Genomic DNA, 19062 nt, shown 5'->3' with positions numbered 1-19062 from the left:
GGAAAGGGTGTGTGTGCGCGTTTAAACCCTAGCAGAGGGGATTTTTCGCCCCGTCTTGCCACGGAGGAGGTCTCGGGCTTGCGGTGAGATTAGGTACCAGGAGAAGTTTGCTCACGGGTTAAGCATTTGTGTAGGTGGCAGGAGAAAAAGCGCTGCAGATGACAGGCTTCAGCAGGGTAGGGGTGAAGGGAGGGGGGGGGAGAGGGGGCGGGGGAATGGGCATGGTATCATGGTATGATAGTAAGCCTCCTAAACGGATTTGGCACTGCTCAGTTTCTGCTATATTAGCAAAAGCCATTCTTGGGTTGTATTTTTTTTTTTCTTTCCCAAGCCCACTGAGGCAGAGATGAGGCAAAGTCAGCCATAGGAAGGTGGTTAGTGATGTCACAAGTTTGGTCTTTTCAATAAAAGCAATAGAGAAGGGTCTCCCTCACTATATATATTAGGAGAAGCTTCTGTTCTTCATAATAAAAAGAGCAGCAAGGGAGAAAAGCACCTGCTTTTAACACCCTTTATTTAGCATTAATCTGTTTCAAGAAGAATGAAAATTCTGTAGGTCTAGATTTCTCTTGAAAAGTATTACTTTTTTGATTTATTTAACTTTTTTTTTTTTTTTTTTTTTTTACTTTTTTTTTTTTTTACTTAAGGATAGGACACAGTTTAGGAAGCAACTGCTGAGAAGATCAACCACTGTTGGCCAGGGTGATCTCTGAGAGGCACAGAGGGCTGTAGCTCAAGGAAAAGGTGAAGTAATAAATCGTGAAGAATCTTCAGTATTCCAAGTTTATAAGGGCTATGCATTCTTCCTGAGTCTGTAAGGGTTGGTTGTTTTTGTTGTTTTTGGTGGTTCTTTTTTTTTAAAATCTTATTTATTTATTATTTCTGGGGCAAAAGATATTCTAAAAATATTTCATGGACTGTAACTTTGAAATCAAGACTAGAGCTATAAGTATGTGTGGGATGTTATCGGGGGGTGTCACAATAATTTTTAATTAGCCGAAAGGGCACTGTAAATCAAATAAGCCTATTAGCTATACCTTTTAGTTTATAGCCTACCGCGTGTTCAGGGAGTTTATTTACAGCATAAACGATTTAATGTTTTCAGCATGATTTCTATTTCAGCCTTTATGTTTTCGGTTTTATTTGCCTTTGCGGTACGAAATTTGGCTAAGGACCTGGGCTTTTAAAATGTGGCAGCAAGTGTCGTTGAATGCAAAATAACCTGCAGGTAGAAAAATTATTTGCTTTGCACCTAAAGTCTCTCCAGAAAGGGTTTCTTCATACGGGGAGAAGATGGGAAGGAGCAACCAGCCGGCACACCTCGGTGTTTTGTTGTGGCTTGTGAGGGTGTTGGGAAAGTTTGCTGTAAATCAGGTTGTCAGTGGCAGAAACAAGAGATTCATCCGTACCTGAGGGCAGCGGCGCTGCCCGCGGGCAGGGCTCTCCGGGGCGATTTCGGAGGAGAGGAGCGGAACCCCGCGGAGTGGTGAGGGGTCCCTGGATGCTACCGGGACGGAGCCGGAGTCCTCAGGTGCTCGTTGCTGCCCGCCTGGGCTGGGCCACGGAGTGCGGAAGAGCCCAATCTCTGACGCCAAAGAGGAGATAGGCTTGCAAAGTAGTTCCACACCTCCGGGAGGCAAGGGACAAGGGGCGCACCAAAGCCCCCCAGGCTTTCTGCCTGTACCATTCTTCGTAACAGCGGGGGAGAGATTGTTTGTTTTTTATGTTTGGTTGGTTGGTGGTGGTTGGGTTTTTTTTTGTTTTTTTTTTTTGCCAGCCGGTTGTATAAAGGGGTGGATTGTGTTACCTTTGCTTTTTACAAGTGTTTTCCTGTGATGGAAAAGCTTAGTCCCTCCGTCGGGGGGTGGGGGATGCAGGGCTGCAGGGTGGTCCTCGGTGGGGCAGAAGGGGTGGGGGGAAGGGACACTGACCGTGCTCCCCCCGCTCCGGGCACCGCCGCCGCCCGCCTCGCACGGCAGCGCAACCTGACACAGATATTTGCGACGCCCTGGCCAGATTGACAGAGGGCGAAGTGGAAGGCGAAAGAGGGAGAGGAGGAGAAAACTTTCCACTAATTTACTTTTTTGGCCAGGAGCTCCTGTGTTCATAGACTGCGAGTCCTTCCCCCGAGCCCTCCCTCTTAGCCCCCCCCCCACTCCCCCTTTTCCCCGTTACTCGCGTACAATTAACATCATTAGGAATACAGCACTCCAGTTAATAGGGGAATTGCGACGAACAACGGTAGGTGTGTGAAAGGCGGCAAGGATCGCAGGCTGGGCTTTTGGGCTTGATATACAAAGTGTCGCCACTGATGAGGGGGCGGAATAGCCCCTCTCCACTGTACTAAGGCAGGGGAGGCGCTGACCCGGGGGTAAACACAAAAAAAGGAGAGGTGGGGAGGGAGAGAACGAGAGAGGAGAGGAGCGGAGCCCGGCTGCAGAGGGTACGAAGAGAGCTTGGCCGGAGTCCTCAGGGTCTGCTGAGTGCATGTGCTGTCGGGTGTTTCCCTTTCTTCGCTCTTTTTTGATTCTGGTCTCGGGAAGCGTTGATTTCTGGTCTCCCTTTTGGCTGTGGGTATCCTGTCTGGGCTCTGGCTCTCTCCGCACATGTTCCGAGGGCGCCATCTCTTTGCAAAACCCTGCGTCCTCCCTCAGGTCTCCCAGAGGCTGCTTCGGAGCGTGTGAACATCGCCGGCTCCAGCCCAGTCCAACCTGCGGAGCCAAGCATGCTTTCCTCCCCCCGAGCCTTCCCGGGCTACAGCTCCCTTCAGACCTCTCGGGCTCTCCAGCTAGGCAGCGCTCTTTGCTTGAGTTCACTTTCCCTGCCACTGCTGTGGACCCAACTTTCCGGGAGCGAAGGACCTGAACATGACCCTGACCTATTTTTTTTGATTTTTTATTTTTAATTTTTTTTTTCCAAAGGTATAGTTAAAGACAGATGTGTAGGTGGATTCCGTCCCTCCGCCCCAGCCTGAATCTCTGCCTCTGTGTGTGTGTGTGTGCGTGTGTGTGTGTCCGGTCGTGTGTTGACAGAGAAGAGGGGAGCTGAGCTGATTTGGGGGAATCTTTCCTTATCTGCAAAGAGGGCTTGTCCTGTATCATAGATAGCAGCTTAGCGGGCTAGAATTGAACAGGAGTCACCGCTCTCTCTAACCCGATTCAAATACAAGGTAGATTTTTTTTTTTTTTTTTTTAACTAATCTTGAGAGAGATCTTGCCTCCGGGCAGCGAGAGGCAGAGAGAGAGAGAGGGAGGGAAGAAGAGAGGAGGGAGGGAGTGAGGGAGGGAGTGAGGGAGGGAGAGAGAAAGAGACAGACAGCAAGGAGGAGAGAGAGACGGAGCGAAGTTTGGAAGAAGTGAGCCGCTGCCGAGAGCTCAGAAAGTTTGTTTTTCCTTCACAGCCTCGGAGCTGGGAGAGACGAAAGCGGGGAGTGCTTCAGGACGGCGCTGGCGCATGTGTCCCTTGGGACTGACCTCCCTTTCCTTGCAGGTTTTAAGTCCCGGAGGATACAATGTTCACTAAACTCTTCCAGCAGTGGAGTTTCGCAGTGTTCCTGCTGAGTTACTCCGTGCCCTCTTACGGGAGATCAGTAGAGGGGATCAGCCGCAGACTGTGAGTTTCCCTGGTTTTGTTTTGGTTTGTTGTTTCGTTTTTGGGATTTTTTTTTCCCTCCCCTCGCTTCGGTAGTGGTGCTCTTGGGGAGGGAGGTGGCCGGGGCCCCCCGGGTCGACGGCGGGAGCATCCCGGGGGAGGGGGGTTCGCAGCCTTGGGCAGCGCTTGCGGTGCGGCTGGGGGTTACCTGCCCCAGGTGCTCACAGGTGATGTCAAAGGGATATAGGCTGAGGGCCCTTGGGGCAGGGAAAAGGGGCTTTTCAGCTGCCTGAATTTATAAAGCATTTGTGAAGGTGATGTTAAAGCTCAGGGTCCGCGGGGAGCAGAGATGCAGCTGTGGTTTTGCCCAGCGTGTGCTATTGCCCATGCACCTTCCTGTACGTTCTGGGAGGTTCCTAGAAGGGAGCATCCTGTTTTATCAAACTGCTGGATGTTATGCTAAGTTCAAACTTAATTCTCTGGCGGTGGCATGGAGCCAATATTGATAAGGTCTGGAGAAAACACAGGTTAGTGAGGGCCATCACGATACTGAAGTACTGAATAATTTATTTGGATTTCTGCCACTTTAGAAAATAAATAAATAAATAATCCAAAGGGAGTCCAGCATTTGACTTGAAGGAAAAAGCATACTTTTTGATAAATTATAATGTAACTTAAGACAGTCTGTTCAGGAAATTACCTTTTTGCTCTTTCCAAAATAATCAGTCTGGTTTATCCTAATACCCCCCATGCAAAGTGCAGAAGAGAAACCCCTGGGCTGATGTAGAAGCAGCTGTCTCCCATATCTAACTTACTGGCTCTCACTAGACTTGCATCAGATTTTCTAAGGAAGAAATCTTTCAGTCACTCTGTGGAGGGCTGTATTGTTGCTAAGTTCAAAAGGAAGTCAGGTTGGAGAAAGCACGTTGGAAAATCCAGTCACAACTTACAGGGAAACATGACACAGCAAACAATTTCAAATGGTTTCCCTTGTAACTGTTTTGTTGCATACATAAGGACAAGATCTCCAAATAGCACTTCCTCTGCCTCTTAAACAACTGAAAAAATCCCCAAGGTGAAGTGAATTCAGGCACACCTATATTTTGGCACCAGGCAGACAACTATTACACATCTTCCACAGCAAACAGTGTAGAAATTGTTACTGCTCATAATTCTACAGCATGTTCTTCTCAGTTCATAAGTGCTCAGCTGTTTTATACTCGTGCAAATTATCATTGAGCTATTTCTTTCATTGGAATACAGAGGAATCAAACTTTGGTTTCAGTAATAAAAAAAATAGAGATCAAAAAAAGAGTCAAATGCTGTATTTCCTTGGCTAAAAATCTCTGACCTGGATCGAAGCCAAATTTGTTTTTTTTAAAAAAGTTTAATTTGCTGAGAAATACTCTTTGTCTTTTTGAAGCTAGTGTTGTTCTAGCACTTGTTTTTAGAGGTCAGGATGAGAGGTCTTCCAAATCCCCATTCTGTCCTGACAGGGGAAAAAAAAGTGGAAGCTAAACAGTCAAAATGTATTTCTCAGCTCCCTCTTTGCTATGGCATGTAAAACACACAGAAGAAACCAGTTAGCTGTCAGTTCGTGGCATTCACATAGTTTTGTTTGTGGGTGCAGCACAAACACAGACACCACACTCAAACATGTGTCCTGTTTTAATATCACCACAAACCATTCCTAGAGTTAATGGTTAATAACTCACTTAAGCCTAGAGATTTAAATTTTTTTTTTTTTCAGTCAAAGGCTTAAACCAGTAATGGATGAAAATACTGAAGCACATTATCATAGCCATGCAAAAATAAACAAACCTACATAGTCCTGGTTCTACAGAGTTTACTGAGGCAAATCTCCTGTGGAAAACAATAGCAAATTGTCCCAAGAAAAGATTGCTGGACAGACTGTTTCCTATAGAAATGCTTTAGTTGCTAAAGAACTTCTGAGTAACCTAGTAATGCCTCAAATTGAAATTAGATATTTTTATCAGCTTGCCCAGACACTGAAGCATCATGTCCCCAGATCTGTTCAAAATATTTTTCCAAACTCTGAGATAGGTTGAGCAGTTTTCACTCCCTTTGGAGCCAGTGGCAAGGGCACTCAATCTTGCAAAATCCAGACAGAATGCTGACTCGAGTCCTTTCGAGTTATTTTGCTGAACTTATGATCAGGCAAAACGTGAATAGTCAAGGATAACAATGGTTAAATAGGAACAACTCTGAGACAGAAAGTTATTGCTTGAAGAAAGTTGCCTCAAGAATGTTGCCTCTCAGTGACGCTGATATGCAAGAGAAAAAAGGAAGGAATGCGCCTAAGAAGAACAGCTTATCTGAAAGTACATGAAGTCAGAATAATCAGAAGTCATGGATTTCTACTGTTTTCCTCATAAAGAGACATTAAGTCTCCTATGCACATAGTGTCCTTGTACAGAGTAATTAGTTTGGACACTCTGGTCAAATAGAAACCATCAATATCCTTCTCTCAAAAGTGCCTACCACATGTAAGCTTAGCATTTACTGTGCTTGGTTTGGGGTCAGAGTCTTTTTCCTTGAATGAGAGATGCATTTTATAGAAGGATGGAAGGGACCTCTAGTGGGTCATCTTAACCCTAACAGCCTAGTAATTTTTTTCATGTATTGTAGCCAATATGTGAATGCAATAATTCCGGTTTCCATTGCCTTCCTGCCTGTGTGTGTGGGTGAGATACTGTTGATATCTCCATTATGAAGCACCTCTTACATCAGCCTTCTTGGGCTGATTTTCTCATGATTTATAAACACAGGAGTTGTTTGAATAACAGGCAGGAGGCAGAAGGTCAAAGAGATACACATCTACCACATCTTCTTTGATTTTAGGAGTTTTTTGATCTAGAGCATACAAAGGAAATTGGTAGGCAAAATGTAATCCCTAAGTCTGGCTGAGTAATAAAAGTCATGTGAAATGTAACACTACGTAATGTTATACAATCATCTGGAATAGCAGAATGTTATTTGGGGCCAGACTTGATGCTAAATATCCTGCAAACATTTAAACAGAAACCCACCCTCTTTGGCACACAAGTCCCTTGCACGTCAATCCCTGCATTATTTTGGAAATACATGCTCACTCAAGATGTACATCTTGTAATGCTCTTTGACTGCCTTGTGTGTACTGGAACCAAATCTTTAGGTTTCAGCTCTGTAAAATGGAATGGCTTTTCAATCAAGAGTACTTTAATAACAGGCTTTAGAGATTCAAGATTTTGTCACAGTGGGTAAATTGACCAAACAGACATTACAGGATTAAGGCAGCTTTAGGCTGTCTGTGATAAAAAGAATTATCCCTGGTAGTTTACAGGAGGCGGTAGGAAAGCTTTGCTCATCACATGAGACGTACTGCTTCAGTCTCGGTGAAGCACTAAGATTTGTATGCTTTTTATAAATGAGAAGAGTGAGAAGAGACCTCTATTTCCCATGCAAATATCCTGGGAAAATAGATCACTGAAGCTAGGAGTGTAACATGAGCTGCCATGGACAGCTTGACAAGCAGTACAGAAGTCTGCCACTCTGAGGAGTCCAAGGTGCTAGTTTTATTACCAGCAAATCAGACTGACCTGAATGAGAAGGTTCTTAGAGATGGCTATTGGAGAGCTTCAGGAGTAGAGTGGTCAGAAAAATTCTCCAGGGGAAGATCTTGAGCTTGTGTTAATGGTCACAGCTGCACTGAAGTGAAAGAAACATTATGGGCTCAGCTCACTATTGTCACATGGCATTTTTGCTCAGGGACTTGGAGCTGAAGGAAATAAAATGCTTTCCCTAAAGCCTGAAGTCATCCAAAATTGATTCTGGGATGCTTGAAACATAGAAAATGTTTGGTCAAATGTGTGCTCCCAAACACGAATATATCTATTCCTGATTTTGAGTAAGTATCTCTACTGTATGACTTCATGAAAAAACAACAGTCACCTTTGAGTGTCATTGTGGAATGGGGGAAAGCTACTGTTTGAATTTTACACTGAGTGACAGAGATGTATTTTTACTCAGACCCATTACTTGAATGCTATATTCAAAAAGTGCAACTCTACAGAAACAAAAAGTGGAAGGGAAGTTCTTAAACCAATGCTACTTGAAGTTGCCAATCTCAGTTAGCTCTACTGTTGATCAAATACCAAATTTAAATAGTTTGACTGAATGGCTGAGGAAGATATACTGCTGAACACTCCCAATCATTTAACATGCTACCTTTGCCCACCACACTTTGAAACATGGTAACATAGCAGGAAAATTAAGGACGGGACAGAAGGAAGTAATATTCACTCACAGTTATGTGTCTTCTCCCATTTCACCCACACACGGAAACAACTTCTTATCCAGCTAACTGACCAAATGATTATACAGCAGGCAAGGCAGTGAAATAATTTTTTTTGGCCAGTAAGAATCCAGTCACATGCAGTACCCTGATGCAAGATGAGAGAATACGTAGCCAATCTCAGCACACTGAAGTAGGGCAATTGGAAGGATAAACTGCTTTATAGCATTCATGGGAACACAGCTAAAATCCCAGCTTGTACTCTTTCCGTGGTTCACAATGCAGCTGTGAGTCTATCCAACACCAAGAAAAAAGCATGCGTTTTCTCACATTTATTTATTACCCAGGTGCCACTTGCATCTTCTTTCCTCAGGTGTTTTGTGCCTTCTCTGCCAGTACAACATCTCCACAAGACAGATAACTAATCATCTCCCAGTTCCTTGAAAACAAGAGGCTAGTGAACTGAAAGGTCATGAATTCTGGAAAAGTACCAGAGATCCAGTTAAACAAACCTGGATGCTCTTGTAGAAGTACCAACTGAAGAGGACTACCATAAAACTCAGCTCCTAAAGTTCATGCTTAAAGGAATACTAGAAAGTTATCTAAAACCATAATTAGACTACTAATGACCAAGCAGTAAAATCAACAGGGGAGGCTAAAGCTCATCCCTTCTGATGCCCAGGCTGATGCCTCTCCAGAAAGCTCATTACAGACTGCAGTGCCTACACTTCAGGCATCGAAATCCAAACATTTTTCCATTACACTCCTGCAATTGCACATATTTAAATTTAGCAATGAAATGTACTTTTATGTATTTTTTAATGTTTTTTAAGTACATGACTGAGCAGAAGAAAATGATTAGACTGATGCTGTGTAAACACTGCTTCCAGCTTCAGTACAAGTGCTTGTTATTCCCTCTCTTGCTTGACTGCAGTACTTCATTATCTGACCCTTTAGTTTTCCTATCTGTGACAACTGCCTTCCTGCCTTTACTGCCCGAAGTATGATATATTAAGAGTTGTAATGCTTTCCTAGAAAAGAGCAGTGACTAATCCAGCTCCAGGTCCAGTGGTGTGTGATGGGTCAGCTGAGAATTATTACCCGCTTAGGTCTTTCCCTTCTCTGTAGGCAGCAGCTACTCAGAGAAGCAGGACTTGCTCCAGCAGTCTGACAACTGGATGTCTCCAAGCCTGAGGGCTTCTACACAGTCCTTGTGGCTACCACAAGGAGGAGAGAGGAGAGAGGAGGTCTGCCAAGTTCCGGGCAATAACCAAATCCTAAATGTTTTTTTCCCCTCCTCTGTTCTCTTTCTATAGGAAACGGGCTGTATCAGAGCACCAGCTATTGCATGACAAGGGCAAGTCAATCCAAGACTTACGAAGAAGAATATTCCTTCAAAATTTAATTGAAGGTGTCAACACTGCAGAAATCCGAGCAACTTCGGAGGTTTCACCTAACCCTAAGCCTTCCACCAACACGAAGAACTACCCTGTCCGATTTGGCAGTGAAGATGAGGGCAGATACCTAACTCAGGAGACAAACAAATCACAGACCTACAAGGAGCAGCCCCTGAAGACATCAGGGAAGAAAAAGAAAGCAAAGCCTGGAAAACGTAAGGAACAAGAGAAGAAAAAGAGGCGAACCCGCTCAGCTTGGCTAAATCCTAACATGTATAGAAGCAGCATGACTGAGAGCCCACTCTTGGACAACTCTGTCACTACACATAATCACACTTTAAGGTAATTCTGCTGTGTCATTTAGAGGGGGCATACTGAAAATGCTATCCTTTGGTGTGTGAGGTCAAGGCCTCACCCTAATCTGGAGTAAGTGAGGTTTGTGCTCAAACTGGGCACTGGCTTTTCAAACAGTGCACTGTCTCATGGTGCTTTCTGGACGTAAGTACTCTCTCCACTTTGCCCTGATGATAAAGTCTGTCTTTCCTATGACAAACATATCAAGTAAACCACTTATTACCAAAATGAGATTCCTGAAGCAGAGCCAGTAGTAAGTAAAGTTATTTCCACAAAAAGAAAGCACAACATAGCCATTAAAAATGCTTTTTTCCAGTTTTAACTGTGTCTCTCACATCAGATCTTGGTCCCACACTTGGGCCTCAGAAGATTGAAAGCCCTGAGTTTTATTTAAGGCTCTGCATCTATAAAATGGTGAAGTTTTCTTTCCTCCCTCTCAACGCTTCCCCTTTTTGGCAACTTTCCTACCCTACTTTACAGTTTTTCATTTTACTGTTTAACCTTAGGGGAGAACATGGAAAAATTCTCTCTTACTAATATCTGCAAACAACACAGACCAGCCTTTTGCTGTAAAATATTCCTTGCCATTAGGATTTTTTAAATTCAGCTCCATCTTTTTGCCAGCTCATGAAACAATTACACTGCTACTGAAGAATGTTGAGCATTTGGAGAGAGATGTGTTCCCTCATCTGTGACAATGAAGGGTTTTCAAAGCAGTGGCAAGCTGGAGGCTTCAGCCTAGGTGCCCCAAGCAACTCAGCCACTTGCACTCATCTCAGCTTGATTGGAAGCCTGCACACTTGCAGCCAAAGCCAAGAAGTCCACCCCTTGGTTCTCCTTAAATGTTTGCATTTTTAACAGCATGAAACCCACCCTTTTCTCTCCTCCTCCCCTTCTCTTTGGAAGCATGGAGACATAAGAGAAACATCACTTGCTTACCATAAATCCCTTAGAAAGAGATGCCAGCTGAGGGATTCACTAAAACCCAGTCTCAGGTTAAGCTTTACAGGCCAAATTTTGCAATAACTTTCACCACCTGGACTTCTGCTGGCATTTCCAGCAGTTTCTGGCATTTGGGGTTAGGCATTCAGTGTCCCAGACCATAAGGCACTTAGGATGTCTGTAGCAGTCAGTAGTGAAGTGAGAGAGGTTGGTCTGTCTCAGCATCTTAGGCAAGGCATCCTCCGGGAGCCAGGAGATGCCTGATGTTTCAACAGGTGGTAAGGAGCTGTGGTGGCAAATAAATAGGATCTGTCTTCAGCATGTAGAAATCTTGAATGTAGGGAAAAAACACCCTAGAGACTTTCAACTGTTCTTTCCTTTTCTTACTACTCTGTCTTTGGTTGTATTCCCAGTGGGATATGTGAAAGAATAACAAACAAAACCATGTAAACTTTCCTAGTTCAGCCTTTCTGATTTAAGTACCGTAGGATGGCTGTAGGCAGTCAGCTTTGCTGTGGAGTACAGACTTCTGATGATAATCTCCAGCTTTACCTTACTGATAATGCCCAGGGTGCAGTATTTCTCTAAGGCAAGAAAAAGATTCCTGAAGAAGACCTACAGACACTTAATTGAAGATGATCAAATGAAAAGAAGTCATAAACCAGAAAAAGGAAATTCCTCTTTCACAAGCAGAGGGTATAATATGCTGGTTCATTTCTTAAGCCAGTGGTAGTATATGAGCTTGTAGTTATCTCTGTAGACTGTCAAAAGATAAACTTTCTAAATTTAAAATGAGAGCAGATCATGATTTCCTGACATGTACTTTAGACATGGAGAGTCAGGCACATCAGTGCTGTTTTCTGTGCTGTTGTTGGCACAAGGTGGGCAAGCACATCTTAGATGGAGGGATGACCATGTATGAGTGAGGTTGGTTCCCCAGCTGTACTGAGCTGAATCACCAACTTTTAATCTACTTGGGGATGAAGGGAAAGGAAGGTGTCTGCAGACAGGATTTCTAGATGCTACACCAGTAGAAGCTGTTTTAGTACAACCTCTAAGGCTAGCTGAAACTTAGGAAAAGCATAATTATTTTAAGGTAAAAGAGTGTATACGCATAGTGGAGCAGGGCAAATGTTAAGGGATCGCAAAAATAAGCTTCATGTGTGCTTTTCACTGTATCTCTCTGCTTCTTTTCAAATCAGCTCACTGAACTAAAATATCTGTGCCAGTTCCCTCCACCCAATCTCAATCCCAAAATGTTGGGTTTAGGTCAGAAAATAGTTTAGGTTAAAAATAATTACATTCTCTCTGGATCTTTTTATTTACTACAGGATGTATTTCATAAAAGAAGCCAATCCTGCAAAATCTGAGACTAAGTCACAGAAAGTAGCTTGCGAGCAGACATTAGTACAGAGCCTATTGTCAAGATGTGTCTTAGGTTAAGCTCCAAAACAAAGCCTAAAATCCAAGCCAAACTGAAAATGTCACCCTCTTAAAAATAGGCGTGTGTAGAGCAGATGTACACATACAGTCATGCAGCATGAATTGTGTGCCATAATGATACATACTGTTATATAGCCTGAATACACCCTAATATTACTAGTTAATTATTATGGAGCTTCAAGCTAGCATTTCCATTCCAGATGCTTAAAAAATACTTTCTCATGGACATTCCAACTATATTTCCATTCCAGTTCAATTAAGCTATTATTACCTAATTTCCTAAGAAGCCTTTCAAACGACTCCCTAATGTTAAACATAGTCTCCCTAATGTTAAATGTCGTCTCACTTTCAATGTGCACATAAAAAAAAAAAAAAAAAAAAAAATCCCCAAAAGCAACCCTCTTAAATTCTTAAGGATTTTGTGTCTCATGTCCTCACATGTCTGCATGGGGAACACTACCTGCACCTTCAGCAATCAGTCTGGCAACTGAGCAAATCCTGCTCTGTCTTAGAGCTTTGTATTCCATCCTACAGCTGTTTCCCAGGGAACCAACATGCATTACAGAGAGGTGCTCTTCACAAGGAAAGAAAGGCAAAAAAGCCCAACCCTTCAGCCTTTCCTGCAGCATTGCTAAGAAGTAACTTAAGCTAATATTGTAGTACAAGTAATCCACTGACAAGCCAGGAGCAGGTTCTGCTTTTTTTCTCATGCCTTCACAAGAAGGGAGGAGGAAGAAATACAGAACTCGCACCAGGCTGTCAGCATCCCCTAGAAATCTCCCAAATCTGGGACTTTTTCAGCTTTGATTGAATGCAATAGGGATCAGAACTTTACATGGTAAGGTGCTTGCTTGCTTTCTTTGTCTCACAGAGGGAAAGTTTCAGGATTAGTTTTTTAAATCATTCAGGTTCTTAAAGAGAGATGCTATCAAGCATCTGTTAACTTCGAGACTCAAGCGAAGTCTTTACTGCAGAGGTGCTGCATATATTCATGTAAATGACAGCATAGAAATATATACCTCTAAAATAAACAGGCTCTTGTCTAACAGGTGGTCCATCACTGGGAAAGATAGACCAAAAAAATAACTGTTTTAATCAGACCCAAGCAGTTAACATAGCAGGGACATGATTGCCAGTGTTCAATAAGGACTTTTCTTATTTTCAAAACAAGTTTCTCATTTCTCTGATGATTTTGCACTTGCCATATTTATTGTAGGCTGGTTTTTCTACCTGTAGCACTTAGGAACTGTGTTACATCAGGCTCTGCAGAAAAATAAAGCCTCTTCCTATGTCTCTGAGTATCCAATATAGTGGAATATGTGGCCTCAGTGTCACGACAAACTGCAGGGTTTCATATTGCTAGCTGAGTTGCTTTGAAAGAAATATAGCAGAGATCTTGAAAAGACAACTGAAACTAGTGTTTTTTAACAGTCCCTGTTATTGCAAATGTTCACTAGCAATGCATATCTGTTGGTGTCTGTGGCACTTTTGCTATTAATTTTGTGTCCAAATGTTATCTACTTAAAGTGAAGATTAATTTTCTCTTTTTTCTGTCCTTTTCATTGCAGGAGGCGCTGACAATTTCAGCAAGAGATTTTTGGAAGACATATTGCAGTATTCTGTAATAGTGAACATATTGGAAGTATTAAAATATTTATTACCTGTAAATATTGTAAATGCGCAGAATAAAATCTTTTCCCCCCATTGCTCTCTGAAACTGCACATTTGGTTATTGTGAATTTTCCTTTTTTTTTTTCCTTTTTTTGCTAAGGCTAAGACAATTATTATTGTCGCATTTACCATAATTTATTTTGTTGACTGGTGTATTTATTTTGTGAACGTATCTTGGTGCTGCTGACTTTCTATATTTTTGGTAACATAATGCACTTTAGATATACATATCAAGTACATTGATAACTGACATAAAATGTTCCTGTTTTGTGGTTGACTTCAGTGAATGCCTACATACAATTGTTTAAATTGATTTTCCTTTGTGCATGTATCATAGCAGTATTTTAAAATTTGTAAAGAATGTCTAATAAAATATAATCTAATTAAATCATGACTCAGAAGGAAAAATATGTCCTTTAGGGATTTCAAGAGCAGGAATATTATTTTTTTCTTTACTACATTGAAAATTGTTTTAAATTTAATGTGCTTACATTGGTTCAAACTCCCACATTTTCACATTAGCTTTTACTTAAAAATCACTCAGCATGTATTATGTTCCAGTCTTCTATTTCAAGTCAGCTAAGTTGCTGAACAGCCTGGGGGTACTGTCATACAGCTCAGGCCCTGCTGCAGGGAAAAGGCAATTCCCAACCTTTCCAGCCTTGCAAAGGCTGAAGCATTTCATTCTCCAAAGGAGAAGATTTGAAAAGCAGCCCCAGGGATTCCTCACTTACTGTGTTCTTGGAAGGTGCTCACATGTCACACCCTATAGCCTTGTTCAAATATAGACAGAATCTCAGTGTTCCCAGCTCCCACCAACTTTACTCAAAGATGAAAATGTCCACCACACGAACAATGTCTCGGTTCTTTGGGACCATCTTAAGTTAACGTGAGGGCAGGGAGGGTAAGAGGGTGAATATATAAAAGAAAGAAAAAAATGGAAATGGCAGTAGGTGAACACATCACTAGGTACTTCTGCACTGCTTGAATAACTTTTCTCACCCCAAAGATACCTCACGTGGCTCTTTTTCCAAAAAATATCTGCATTAATTTTACTTCTGCCTTATACCCAGATATAGTTGTAGCTAAAGGGGAGCCCATCTTCATTACTTAGTGGTCACTAGATGAAAAAAACACCAGAAAAAAATTACATTCTCTTATCATTTTTTTTTTCCCAAGTGAACATGAGTCCCGATTCCTATCCTTTTTGCTACCACCCACATGTTAATCACAGCAGCTGCTGTGGGGGCAACCTGAATAAAGGAGATTTATTCACGGAGATATATCTGCTCTGCAAAATCCTACTGAATTTCCTCCATCTCACTCCTTTAATATCAGCAACATCAGAAAAATGCAAGCGTGGAAAAAGAAATTACAAATCCTGGGAATTTTAAGATAGTTCTTGTAATTGTTGCTCCATTCTCTAGTTGCCAAGCTTTTCTTTTTTATTCTTTCCTTTTTTTCAAGTGCCATCTTTTCCATTGCCAAAGTACAGCCATCATATAATATAAACCAGATGTATTTCTGCTCTCTACCCAATCGTGCAGAAAACTACCTCCAAGAAAGCATTAAAAGCAAGAAAACTTGAGAAAAACTTACACATCCTCCCCCATCCACTTCTCCAAAGTGTGAAATTCAGTGCTTCATCATGTCCAATTAATTGCTACAGCCACAAAGCACATGCATATCATTTTCTTTTCAGATGAAAAATATTACAGATGATGAAATGTAGTGTAACTTTGAGGCTGAGAAAAAGGCATAGTTCCTGCACATTTTCAACTTGGCCTCCCTGCACATCCTGCCTATTTATAGTATCCAGCTAATGCTTGGATTTATACAACTGAAGTTAACTGCAATATATTCAGAAGATGATTTTGTGTCTCAGGATTACCAGCATAATCCAACTGGAACTAAAACCTACAGCAAGGGTGGGCAGGGGCAATTCATCTTTGTCAGAAAAGATGATCCACAGCAGACAGAGGCCCTAAAGACCATAAAACAAAACCATTCACTCAAATGCTAAGCCTTGGCCCTCTAGAACTGGCCACTTCATAAGAAGAAGCCTGGTTTTGAAGTGCCTCCAGTATCCCCCATGTCTTTACACTGACCACTAAGGACTTCCATTCTCTCTCTTTTTTTTTTTTTTTTTTTTTTTTTTTTCCATTTATATATGTAGAATTTGTCATTATAGCCAATGTAAGCAACAGTCTGATTTTTCTTGAAGACCTTCACACACACCTTACAAAAGCTGTCCATGCATCCTGTGGTTCACAGATTATGGTTTGAAAGTCACAGCTGCAGCCCCTTGGATTTAACACTACAAAGCTGAATGCAAGACTTTTTAAGCTCTCAGCTTTGCAAGAAAAGAAATCTTCATGACCCTTATTTTTGAGACAAGGTACAGCAGCTTTGCCTTCCTAACTGTAGGGAACTAAAAATCTTCCAGAGGTTTTGGTTTCTCAGACAATTCAATCCAAATTATTCCACTTGTCTCAGAGGTCCTGCAGTAATAAGGACTTCTGATATTTTCTGATACATTTGGTGGCAAATGTAAGAGGAGAAAAAAAAAATTATGCTAGAGCTCCAACCATTTTATGACTTATTGGAAGACTGTACTTCTATATTCTATGCTGTTCTACATGGCACTTATGCACACCTAAACACACCTAAAATGGGCAGCATTACTCCAAGAATTTGGAAGTACCAGAAGACAGTTTGCTCATGCAATTATCATTTTGTCTCTCTGGTCCCACATCACAGTCAGGGCTAGGATTACACCATCAGATGTTACTGCTTACTTCTGTTGCATATTTTCCTTCTTCTCCTCTGCTTCCTCACCTTTGCCTCGTTCCTTTTCCTCTGATGAAACAAAAAAACAGTTTTTGTCTTTTCATCTGATGTCAGCTGCCCTGTGTTCTCCTTGGCTGATTCTGATGTCATCATTTCTGCTACCATCTTTCAACTGCTACCAACTTTCTCCTCCTTCTACCTCCACACCCGAGTCCTTTCAGCTCTGTTTCTGCTGGTCTCTACCATCCCCATCCACTCTCCAGCTTCCCTCCTCTTTGGCCAGCTAATCCCAGACTTAATCACACCCGTGTCAGCCTCTTTCACCAGTTTCACTTATCCTGTATTACTCCAAGCTCTGCATCCCAGGTGGGTTATGCTCTCCCTTCATCAACCACAACATCTACCTCCTGTTCCTTACCTACCAGCCAGCAAGAAAACTAACCAGAGCAGAGCATGAAGGTGTCCTCCTCCCTGTTGCCTTCCATTGCCTTACCTCAGCACCTTTTTCCAAACTCTTGGCTAAGCAGGCATCATGGGGAAAGTTTGCCTTTTGCCCTCTGATGACATCTGAGCCCCAGTCTGCTCAGCCAGCAGGGTCTACACTCCTAGAGGAACACGGGAGCTGGAGGATGGTGGGGTGCCTCAGTTCTTTGGTCAGTGTTGTGCACTCCAAGTACAAGGGTTTGGGCCATGGTAAATGGTGAGAGATTTTGCTGATAAAGGGGCCTTCACTAAATGAGTGTGATTTCTCAGAGGGTTACAATATAGTCAGATGTTCTCTAAGGTGACAGAAGAGCGTTCTTCATGCAGATGATGCACGTCCAAATTTCTGTTTTCTTCCCCTGAGCCACAAAGGCACTAGGGCCTCTCAGGAGGAATTCCAGAATTGTTTTACCATGGATAATGCAATGGGCTTTCCTTGGTTTGTTTTTTTTTTAAACGGTACTACTTCTTTGACTAAAATTTTCTTAAAGACAGTTTACAAATTTTCAGCTTGAGAGTTCAAAGATGAGTCAGAACTACAAAGAAATGAAACCATGGTGTCACACTAGGAGGTGGTGGACTACCTCAGAAGTGCACTGAGCAGCTGTCCTGCCTCTAAGATCCAGCTAACACAGTCAGAAATGTTGTTCCTGCCCAAGATCTCCAAGGGGAACATTTGGCACCCCACTGCTGCTCTGGTTTTAAAGTAGTCACTGTGTTTACTACCGAGCTTAAAAGCTTTTAAGAGACATCGAATGATGACAGCTCTTCACAGCAGCAACCCTGTGCTGGACCTCAATAACAGATCTTTTTAGGCTCTGTGCTTTTGGCAGTGGTAGCTCACTAACAGTAGAGTTCCACTCACAGAATTTGTTTCGTGGTCCTTCGTAAATACAGACATTCATTTGGCTTTCAAGACACACAGAAAAAAAAAAAGCCAACGCAGTTTACACCTATACTCTGAAATGACTCTATGCTCTCAAGGAAGGGATTTCAGGCACAGGAACTGTTTGGCTTAGTTTTAGGTATTCACCATCTCAACATGTGGACAGCACTATTCCCAATACAATGCACCTACAGTGCAGTAAGCATGCCTGTTCACTTATGAGTAAGTGCCCTTGATCTCCTGAGCCACCACAGAGAATTTGGCTCTCTTGCAGTAATTCAGAAAGTAGGGGAATGCTGGCTGTATTTAGTTACAGTCTTCAAGAGTTTAAAACATTTTGTTATTTGGTCATAATTTACTGCAGAGAAAAGGTGCTGGAGTAGTTTCTCTGGAGTCTTTATTTAATTACAGAATAGATACAAGCAGAAGAAGCACAAATTACCTTTTAAGCATCACATCAAGATAACTGCCACTATAAAATGGAAACCATTAGCACAAGGAGTCAGGTCATGTGAGCAATAAACTCAATTAAAGAGTATATATTTGGTGCTCTACTGAGACCACCACCAGTTTCTGAGAAGGGCTAATGAACAAAGCAGGAAAGCATTGCACATGCATTTGCCCCCAGTTTTAACAACAGAAGTACTGGGACTCTTCGGATAAGTAATCTTACTTCTTTATCCCAGTTGTTATTCAAAAAGGGGTTGGATCTGCCCACTTTTCTAAAATGTTCTGAGCTCTACTGAAAGCTTGGTGCATAAAGACAAAGCACTACTGCGTAGCCTGCCCCCATGCCTGCCCTGGTTTTTATTGCTTGTTTTCTGGGTGTTGCTTCTTTTTCATGGTTGGTTATCCCAGGTCTTTCACTAAGGCTATAAATACAGACATTATCTAGAAAGCCGTAAGTTTCAGTATTCACCCTGAGAAAGGTGACCACTCTTGGAGACAGCTTCTCATCACCCATCCACCACAATGCCCCTCTACACGTTGACTTCAGTGGAAGTTATGCATACAGCTTCCCACACAATTCTTTGAATACACACCCCCTAGAGTCCTCTCTTTTAATCAGTTTCCTGGATTCCTCTCCTCACAACTAAAATATTTTTTCCTATATTTAATGTTAACTAATTTACTGTGGAAAATACCTATGATCTAACCCTCTCCATGCCCCTCCTTCTGAATGAGCAAGTGATCCAACAGAGTGGTTAGCA

At 42.3% G+C, this 19062-nt stretch overlaps 1 protein-coding gene across 5 annotated transcripts; it reads left to right on the top strand.

Moving 5' to 3' along the window:
• The first annotated feature begins 634 nt into the window (after positions 1-634).
• Positions 635-14080, top strand: PTHLH (parathyroid hormone like hormone). Of its 5 annotated transcripts, none has more exons than XM_071733367.1 (4): positions 635-744; positions 3401-3612; positions 9202-9624; positions 13590-14080. In XM_071733367.1, exons 2-4 carry the CDS (start codon positions 3512-3514, stop codon positions 13597-13599), a joined length of 534 nt encoding a protein of 177 aa, XP_071589468.1. In that variant the 5' UTR covers positions 635-744; positions 3401-3511; the 3' UTR covers positions 13600-14080. The 5 variants fall into 5 exon arrangements, with proteins under 5 accessions (XP_071589468.1, XP_071589469.1, XP_071589470.1 ...); XM_071733368.1 differs by having other exon boundaries at positions 637-744; positions 3490-3612; XM_071733369.1 differs by lacking the exon at positions 635-744 and adding an exon at positions 2031-2241 and having other exon boundaries at positions 3490-3612.
• The last annotated feature ends 4982 nt before the right edge of the window (positions 14081-19062 follow it).

The sequence above is a fragment of the Heliangelus exortis genome, chromosome 1 (genome assembly GCF_036169615.1).
Source record: "Heliangelus exortis chromosome 1, bHelExo1.hap1, whole genome shotgun sequence".
Lineage (NCBI taxonomy): Eukaryota > Metazoa > Chordata > Aves > Apodiformes > Trochilidae > Heliangelus > Heliangelus exortis.
The sequence above is the reverse complement of the archived record's forward strand: the minus strand, read 5'-3'. Positions and strand labels throughout refer to the sequence as shown.

Excerpts from the sequence above, each read along its gene's own strand:
- PTHLH (XM_071733367.1), top strand. The coding sequence starts at position 3,512 with ATGTTCACTAAACTCTTCCAGCAGTGGAGTTTCGCAGTGTTCCTGCTG. Across the intron at positions 3,613-9,201 it reads GAGGGGATCAGCCGCAGACT|GAAACGGGCTGTATCAGAGC; the intron begins GTGAGTTTCCCT and ends CTCTTTCTATAG.